This window comes from Plasmodium inui (genome assembly GCF_000524495.1).
Source record: "Plasmodium inui San Antonio 1 unplaced genomic scaffold supercont1.11, whole genome shotgun sequence".
Classification (NCBI taxonomy): Eukaryota; Apicomplexa; class Aconoidasida; order Haemosporida; family Plasmodiidae; genus Plasmodium; species Plasmodium inui.
In genome coordinates, this window is record NW_008481845.1 from 19,017 (window position 1) to 28,172 (window position 9,156).

At 49.8% G+C, this 9,156-nt stretch overlaps 2 protein-coding genes across 2 annotated transcripts; both read left to right on the forward strand.

Annotated features, from left to right (window-relative positions):
• Positions 1-594: 594 nt before the first annotated feature.
• On the forward strand, positions 595-7,162 carry C922_02886 (hypothetical protein; the record flags this gene model as incomplete). Its single annotated transcript, XM_008818484.1, has 6 exons — positions 595-687; positions 868-1,119; positions 1,299-4,064; positions 4,247-6,271; positions 6,457-6,843; positions 7,088-7,162. The coding sequence occupies 6 exons, from the start codon at positions 595-597 to the stop codon at positions 7,160-7,162; spliced, it is 5,598 nt and encodes a 1,865-aa protein (XP_008816706.1).
• A 356-nt stretch (positions 7,163-7,518) lies between these two features.
• On the forward strand, positions 7,519-9,104 carry C922_02887 (hypothetical protein; the record flags this gene model as incomplete). Its single annotated transcript, XM_008818485.1, has 5 exons — positions 7,519-7,726; positions 7,857-8,095; positions 8,212-8,385; positions 8,493-8,828; positions 9,009-9,104. 5 exons carry the CDS (start codon positions 7,519-7,521, stop codon positions 9,102-9,104), a joined length of 1,053 nt encoding a protein of 350 aa, XP_008816707.1.
• Between the last annotated feature and the right edge of the window lie 52 nt (positions 9,105-9,156).

Below are 9,156 nucleotides of genomic sequence, written 5' to 3' on the forward strand. Positions count from 1 at the left end.
GCTGCCGAGGTGAAGTCTGACCCCGCACAGCAGACAATCATCACCCTTTCCCCGGAGTTACTCGCCTCCATTTCGGCTTCCACCCCCTCAAGCGATGCTGCAAAGGGGAAAGCTGTGCACTGAGGTGATGCGACTATGTAAGGCACTTTCACATGGCTATATGGCAGCAGCCCACATGACGAGGTGTGCATGCAAAAATGTGCCGCGTCCCCCAGGCAGAGGGGTAGCTGTCGTGCACGAGGATTCGCCGGTGTCACAGTTGTGCTCACGCGCGAGCGTTGCATACGTGTGCTCTGCCCGAGCGTTGCATATGTGTGATCTGCGCGCCCCTTGGTATTTCATGCGCCTCGTCCGTTCTGTATACACGCAGCTATGTACATATGGATGCATGGATGTATGCACGTATCCATGTATGTGTGTATTTTTTCTTCTTTATTTTTCCTGTCTTCCCATTTTGTGTGCGTTTTTTTGTTTTTTCTTTTGTTTTCAACCTTGGACAAGGAAAGTTCAACCCAGAAACGTCCTTCCAATTCTTCCTCCTCCTGCTGCTGCCCCTCCTAAAATGCACAGCGGACAAAGAACACCCCCCGCACGATGATTAAAAATATCTTCAGTGAGTATCTGAAGTCGCATGAGGGGCGACGGAAGGACCAACAGGCGCTCAGCAACGTTGCGAGGGATTACTCGGTAGGTTCTCCAGGGCAGGGGGTGGAACGTACAGAACGTCCTAGAGACGAGCTCCCCGTCGGGTGTGCCCTAGCAGGGCGTCTTCCTAACGGGAAGGACTCACTCCAGGACGTTCGTCAACACCTTCCGCACCGCGTCTCACCCCTTCCCATCGCTTCTAACCCCTCCCCCCCCGCGCAGAACAACTACACCTCCGACTGGCGCTGGTTTAGCATCAAGTGCGAGCGGATAATTGAAAACGAGATGCAAAAAAAGTCCCTGCGTGAGGAAGACAGGAAGAGGAAGCCTTACAGCACCTGGGTGAAGGAGGCCTATAATCTCTCGACCTTCAGGTCCTTCTTTCCAAAAACCCTCCTCAAGGTTTACAGCCGATGTGATGACCCGAACAAGTTTTTTTCTAAACTTGTTATCCAGAAATTCGATGCCGTCGTGGTGCGCTCACCTACAGACACTGCGCGGCAACGGCGCAGCGAAGGCGCACGCCGAGAGAGGCTGAGAGAGGCCGGGAGAGGGTCCTCGAAGAATAAACGAGGCCCACTTCTTAACCTCTTCTTAACCACTTCTGACCCACTTCATGGCCACTCCTTTTCCACCCATCCCCCTCACCTCAGTTCTTCTGCGACGCGAGCGGATTCTCCAACCTGGCAGAGCAGCTAGACAAGCGAATCAATGGAACGGAGCTTCTAGGAAATTGCCTGAACAAGTTTTTTAATATCCTCATCAAGATTATAGACTGTTGGGGTGGAGACATAATTAAGTTCAGTGGCGACGCTGTGTTGGTCATTTGGCCTCTGCGGCGGGGCCACAGGGGAGAAGCGGAGAAAAAGTCCACAGGGAGCGTCACGGGGAGCGTGGCAGCGCACATGGAAGAGTCGATCGATGGGGTCAAACAAGCTGAGAGAGCCAAAACAGGCAGGACAGCCAAAACAGCCAAACCAACCGCATCCCCTGCAACTTCCAACCCTTCTGGGGAAGGGACCCACCCGCAAGACAACTCCGACTACTACCCATCCGACACCACGACACCCAACGGAGAGACAATCGACGGAGAGAAAAGGAAAAACCAAAAGGAGAAAAATGTGAAGAAAATATGCCTCCTCGCCCTGGGATGCTGTGTAGACATACATAAACTGCTAAACAAGTTCCCGACGCCGATCGAAAATAAATACCTTAAGGTTCACATCGCAATAACGTACGGTAAAGTCAGCTTTCTCCAGTTGGGGAACATACTGAACAAGAGAGACTACCTCCTCTCTGGGAAACCTCTGGAAGAAATAGGAATCGCTGAATCTCTTGCTAGAAATGGAGAGAGTGTCATATCTCAAAGGTTTTACGAAAAGGTGAAGGATAAAATTCTGGTGAAGGAAACGCCAAAGAAGAAGTTCCTCCTTTTCGTTAAGATGAAAGAGGAGATAGACATGCGCCAGATGAAGCGGGAATACGAGCAGGAGGACGAGTGGGACGTCCCATCGGGAGAACTGTCAAGAGGACTCTCTAGAGAACTGTCTAGAGAAGAGCCTAGAGAAGAGTCTACAAAACAGCCCAGAGAAGCCTCTAGAAAAAAGTCTACCGAACATCCTAGCGAAGTGCTCAATACGTTGACAACACGCAGACAAAGCAGGTACGATCCAGATGAGACCCCCCTCGCACACGAGCACTTCTGCTTCTTGCTGAAAAGTTTCATCCCAGACATAGTCTATCGAAAAATGTCCATCGGTTGCAACATCTTTCTTAACGAAATCAGGAAGGTCACCATAATCTTCCTTTCCGTGAAAGACATAGACACCTCTACGATGATCGGGGTCTACTCTGCACATGGGATTATGAAGCTAACACAGAAGGCCGTGTTCACGATGGAGGGTACCATTAACAAATTCATCTACGACGATAAGGGCATTCTCATCCTCATCATGTTTGGTCTCCCCCCGCTGTACCACTGTGACGATTCGGTGAGGGCTCTGCTGACTTGCTTCCGCCTGATAGATGCTCTGAAATCTCTCAAGCTGAATGGCAGCATCGGTATCTCCACTGGAAGAATATGGTGTGGAATCATAGGGAACAAAATCAGGAAAGAGTACACTGCACTAGGTGACTCAGTCAATGTTGCTGCCAGACTTTGCTGCAAAGCTGGGAACAAAGAGATCTACGTGGATGAGAACACCTTCAACGGATGCAAGCATTTTATCTCGTTTCAGAAGCTCATCTCCATTAAAGTGAAGGGGAAGAACAAACTCATTAAGATTTACTCGCCCATAGGAACGATCAATAGGGGGTCTCCTCAGCTGGGCTTGGAGGAGGGGGCCGCGCATGGCTACTTCACCGATGAGGAGTTGCAGGGGGTAGCGCATGGCTACTTTACCGACGAGGAGTTGCAGGCGGTCGCGGAGGAGCTCTCCGAGGAGGGGGAGCCACAAAAAGGAAGCGATAAGAGGACACAACGGGGGAGTGGAAGCGGAACCGATAAGTGTACACAACGGGAAAGAAGCCTCGGTGCAGGGCGTGAAGACGAGGTAGGCTCCCGTGGGGGGGCCCGGGACGAGCGCAACGGCCACATCGCCGAGGATGGTACAGATGCCACCCAACCTCCCGACCTCAACGAAGTGATCGACTTCTCCTTCCTAAACAGGAACTACCTCCTGCGCTACTACGAGCGCACCCTCCGCCGCAGGATCAAGCGCCTTCTGGGGAAGAAGGACTGCCTCTACTACTTGAGGCAGTGCGAGGAGGGCGCCGGCGCCACGTGGAAAGAGAGGTGCCAACCCGACACGCAAGCTGCCTACCAGGGCGACACGCAAACTGCCTACCGGGGCGACCCGTACGGCCAAATCAAGACCACTACCCCTCTGGACTACAACACCCACACAGGACCGCTCCTCTTGCACGAGTACTACGACCCCCTCTACTGCGACTTCACCCAAATGTATAACACAGGCGGAGTGCTCTTCCTCCAGGGAAACGAACATCTCGGAATCTTCGAAATTATTACCCTCATCTCGAGGAAACTAAGTAACTTCAAGTCATTCAAAATTAGTAACATGCCGAATTCTCTCTATATCAATGTAACGAACCCGCTGCTTCCCTGGAAAATGCTCTGTAACGACATGCTTCACCTATGGGGTGCTTGTCAGATGAGGAAGCAAAATACCTTAATTAGAAATGGAGACAACTACAACTTGCTTCGCGAAATCACGCACCCCTCATACCATTGGTTTTTTAAGTGCATGTCTAGTGTCGTGGACGATTTAGTCATCCCGTATTGGGGACACTCAAATGGGAAAGGGGAGAAGCAGAAGGAGAAGCAAAAGACAGGAGCTCGTTCTAATCAGACTGGAGCAGTGCTGCTGTCTACGCATCAACCCACAGACAAAGACACCGATGTAGGGACGGGCAACCCTACTGATGAACTCACCTCTGCGGATACCCATGCTCGACAACAGGGGGAGGGAAGATCTAAAAATAAAACGAAAAAGAAGAAGAAAAAAAAAAAAAAAACAATGGCTCCTCCATCAGCAGTTGCCCCAGCACCTGTGGCAGCTCCGGGAACGACAGATCCGGACAGCGGACGAGAAGGAAGAAGAAAAAGAGCAACATGTGCAGCCTGATTCTAACCGCCATCGACCACCTCTTCAGTAGTTCCACGCAAGAGACGGGGCGCCGCCCTGGACCGTTTCCTAGCCTGGGCCTCGCGGCGCCCAGGGAAGCGTCTCACCGGGCGGGGAACAAGGCCGAAACGAAGACTCTTCCTCAAACGGTTCCTAAATGGGCCGGGCAAACCGCTTCCCAAAGCGTCGCTCAAATCGCCGCTGAAGCCATCCCACCCGGGAGTTACCGCTGCGCAGAGGCGTACCCCCTATTCAAGGCAAACGCGAAGGACAACCGAATGGGGATCATCAGCTCCATGGTATATTATTTCTCCCTGCACGAGTACACTTTCATCGTCTTCAACTACCGAGCGGGCACCTCCCTAAACGTCATGCGTGACGAGAGTGCGTGGCAGATCTGCAAAAACATTGCCAAACTGGCTATGTATAAGCGAGGCAAAATTTTAGACAGCATACAGAGAGAGGTCAAACACTGGAGGAGGAACCACTGCAGGGGGTGTAACTACTGTAAGGGAGTTCCCCATGTGGGAAGTAGCCATCCCTTCGCCGGGAATGATGACCATAGCTTAGCTACCCCGAGTGAAAGCTACGATTTTGGGCAGAGAAACCACTCATCTGCCAGCACACACACACGAAGTGGACAGCCCTCCCACGAGGAAGAGAACAAAGCACTATCTTCGCGTAACAGCGAGGAGGAAACAGGCAGCCACGGCCAAAGGCATAGCCATTTAAGCAGTGATTGTCGTGGTCGTGCCTACGAAGCTATTACCCCATCCGGGGGAGAAACAGAAAGGCACGTAAACAAGTCAGGCAACCTCGGAGACATCAACATAGCGCAGATGTTCAGAGAGGAGCGGGATAAGCAACCCCAAGGACTCAACAGAAGGTTCTACAAAACCTTGATCCCAAACATAAATGACGACATACTTCTCTACGTCGCTGAGCAGAAGATGAGGGAGCAGCCGGAGGGGAGAGGTCGTCACATACTGGGGCATGCAGGCGCAAGTCAAATGGATTATGCACCCAATGGAGGAGTTCCATATGACACCACACGTGTGGAGAAGCACCTCACCAGCAGGACGGTCTACTCCATGCAGGAGAATAAATCCCCCCTGTGTGATCCCATCTTCAAAGGAAAACACAAACCGTTAATCTTCCTATTCGTAAATGGCATGAAAAACGATGACATAAAAATCAGAGCCATACGGAAGATAAAAAAATATGCACAACAGTGCAACGGATACTTAAAGCTGGAGGAACTAAGTAGAGAAAGATTATTCGATTTTGTAAGTCTATGTTTACATGTGAAGAAGGACGAGTTAAACGAGGAGCTAATCGATTATCTCCATAAGACATGCTTCGGGATCCCTAAGTTTGTCCAGTATACTCTCTTCTACCTCTTAACAAAGAAGTACATAAAACTATACAGATGTGCATACCCCGTTAAATCGAGTGATCCTGTTGGTGAAGCACCTAACCAAAGGGACACCTCAATTGGGGGCAGCGGCACAGATCAACATTCACCAATAAGTGGATTCGCTTCAAACCCTGGGAAGGGCCCCATGCACAAGGAGGGTTTCTACTCTGTGGGTAGCACCACAGACGCAGGCTCCACCAGCGCACACGACCCCACTTCGTACACCTACATCAATGAAGCAACCAAGCAGATCATTAGGCATCAAAATGGGTTCCGAAACTTCCAGTTCTGTGATGATAGCGGGAGTGATGCAAACGGCAGTCATGCAAACGGCAGTCATGCAAACGGCAGTCATGCAAACGGAAGTCATGCAAACGGAAGTCATGCAAACGGTAGTGATGCTAACGACAGCCAAGAGGGACAACTCGGTGTCAATCGAGACGCCTCTCTCAGGGGCCCACCTTCAAAGGAAAAGGATAATCCAACCGGAACTCATCAGAAGGGGTACAAGTACAGGATAACAGTAGTACGCGATTTGAATTCGGCTCCCTTGGTTCCACGTCTGGTAAGTGGGTCTGGCCCTCCAAGGGTGTCTACCCAAATGGTCATCTGTGAAAGCCCTTCCGACTGCATTCTTCACCAAGTGAAGTTCCACACATGGATGCCTGTGAATTTTTTTGCATGTCTACCCTCCAAGTGAACCCGCACATCTCCACCGCTCATCCCCACTTCAAACGCCGCTCCTCGCAGACCGCCCACTGCATGTCCCTGATCGATAGCCTTAACCAGGAGGAGCTCCTCTTGGCCAAGCTATGTTCCTTCTTCAAGCAAAAATTTAACATAAAGAAAATGAAGTGCATATTCCCCAGATATATTTCTCTATCCGAATTGAAAAGAATAATTAGGGATCTCATAAAGAAGAGCGTCTTCCAGCTATGCGAGGAGAACAGAGCGAACCAAGTGCCAACGGACGATGTGAACTCCATACACAACATCAATTTTGTGTACAGGGATATCTACAACCTTATAAATGACATCACTACGAGAAGGCACAAGCACCATTCCCTGTTCAGTAGGAACTCCGCGATCTCAGACGAGGAATCGTTCTTCTGCATAGTGAATTTTTCCCTCAAGAAGGTAACAAAGGAGGAGCAGCAGGATGAAATGAAATTGGCTGAGGGGTGCAAGAATGGAAGACGGCCTCCCACCCGCATCCTCCATTAATCCATTTGGAAGAAGAGTGGAAAATGCACACAACAGGGGGGGAAGGGTCCGATGTAGATCCTCCCCAAAAGGTGTTTGCATCGCAGTACATACATGGTCTTCTACACATGTGCGCACATTTTTTTTTTTCTTTCGCGCGTGTATACCCCCCTCACAGGTGCTGAACGATTTGCTCGAGAACGAAGAAAAAAAATACATCCAAAAAATATACAAAAAGTACTTGGACGAGTAGATAAGAGGTACTTGCGAGTGCAACTATGGACGGTAACACCATTTTTCTTTAAATTTTTCCAGCGTCAATTTGCAACCATGTTGATTTTTCCCCACTTGGCTATCCCCATAGCGGCGTTTCTCCCATTCTCAGATCGCGCGAAAGAGCCATGTTTATATATACATATATACATCCGCGTTAGCTTCCCTTTTCGAAGCTTTCCAAACGGTCGCAGACTTGTCTACACCGTTGTACGCACAAGAAGAAACGCTCTCGTGTTAAAACCATTCCATGCACATACTTGACTAGCCACACATTTTTACCTGAACTGTTCAGACACAAAGGTTCATTTTTGTTGCACATTTACCTGACCGATTATGAAAAAAAAAAATAAATTATTCAAAAAGGGCAACTTTTGCATGAACGAATCAAGCGAATTTGGCCCGTTGCGGCAAAACGGAGTGGCCAAATTGCAGACGGACGAAATGGAGAAGGAAGGGGCGAGTGATTTACCTACCTTCTCGGAGGCCCCGGAAATAAGCTCCAAAATTTATGACCACATCCTCGAGTTGGATTCCCACACGGGTAAGCCTCCGCGGCGTCGAGTTTAATGTTGTAACGGCGATTTTGTCGAACCATCCACCACTTTAACCGCGCTTCTGTCTTACCGTCCACCATTGTAACTCTCTTTCCTTTTCTTCCCCCTCGTGCGCAGAAGCGGGAAATTCCGTTCGCTCCCGAGGAAACCGCACCGAAGCGACAGCTCGTGGGGAAGTCCAAGCAGATGCAGAAGCCTACCGACGCAGCCACGAAGTGAATAGAAATCCACATTCGAATAAAGAAAACGGAGTGGGCCAAGAACAATCTATGGGGGAACCCCAGCATAACCATACCGCGCTGTTAAACCAAAACTACGACGAGGTACCAATGGCTGCGAGAAGGGGATCCATGCAGGTAATAACTACACTGTGGTTCTAACCCGAATGGTTACCTTCCCCATTATTCAACACGATGACTCCATTAAGAAAAGGAAAAAATATATAAAAAAAATGGTCGCCCCATTTTGGAAGGATCTCATCCAGGACACACATAAAAATACCCTGGAGCACAAGAAGACCAACTTTTTATGCCTCGAGGAGATTTTGAAGAAAATGGACCTGATGCTGCAGCTGCAAATGAAAATGAGCCAGTCGGTTGCTTCGCACCGGGAGGAGCGCCAGTTGCTCTTTCAGCACCTTTACGAGGTAGCGCTCAAGTGTATCTGCCCATTGGTAGAGGTCAAGTGTATCCTTCCATTCGTGACTACCTCCCCCTCTTACACGTCTACTTTTCCCCCTCCCCCCCTGAGCAGTTGAAAAAACAAGTCGCTGACAAGGCCTTCAACTCCCTGTGCAACAAAGACCTCGCTAGGCGATACGTCGAATGGGCTGAAGCGAAACAAAAGAAAGAGATCGCACTTTCCAAAACGGAACCTACGTGCGTGGAGTTGCAAAGGGAGAAATATAACCCAACACAGAGCTTCCACGTGGCTACGAAGGGGACCAAGAATACACGTTTGTTCTTTTTTCACCTAAGTGAATTGGAAGAATGCGTCCACTCCTTCACTCATTTTTGCAGAGACATGTCGACTCGGATTTGTCCTCCGCCCGAGGGGGGATGTACCCATTCGGATTCGCTTGAGCAGGGGGTACGCGCACATAAGAAGGACGGTGGAAGCAGGAAAAAGAAAAAAAAAAAAAGAAGCAACAGGTGATATGCTTCCACTTGGCTGCAACAATCTGACCGTTACACCCACCGCTTCACCGCCGCTTTACCGCCGCTTCACCCACCGAATGACCTTTTCTTTTCCCGCATCACCGTTGTGCAGTTTTTCTCCTTCCTAAGGGACCCCCAAGCGATGCAACTAATTAGAGGTCTCGAAAAGAACCTAACAAAGATAAAGAGTCTGTGCATGCAAAGCTAACTTTAGTTCACCATCATGTGGCTGCGCGGGATTGTATTCATGCAGAGGTCAC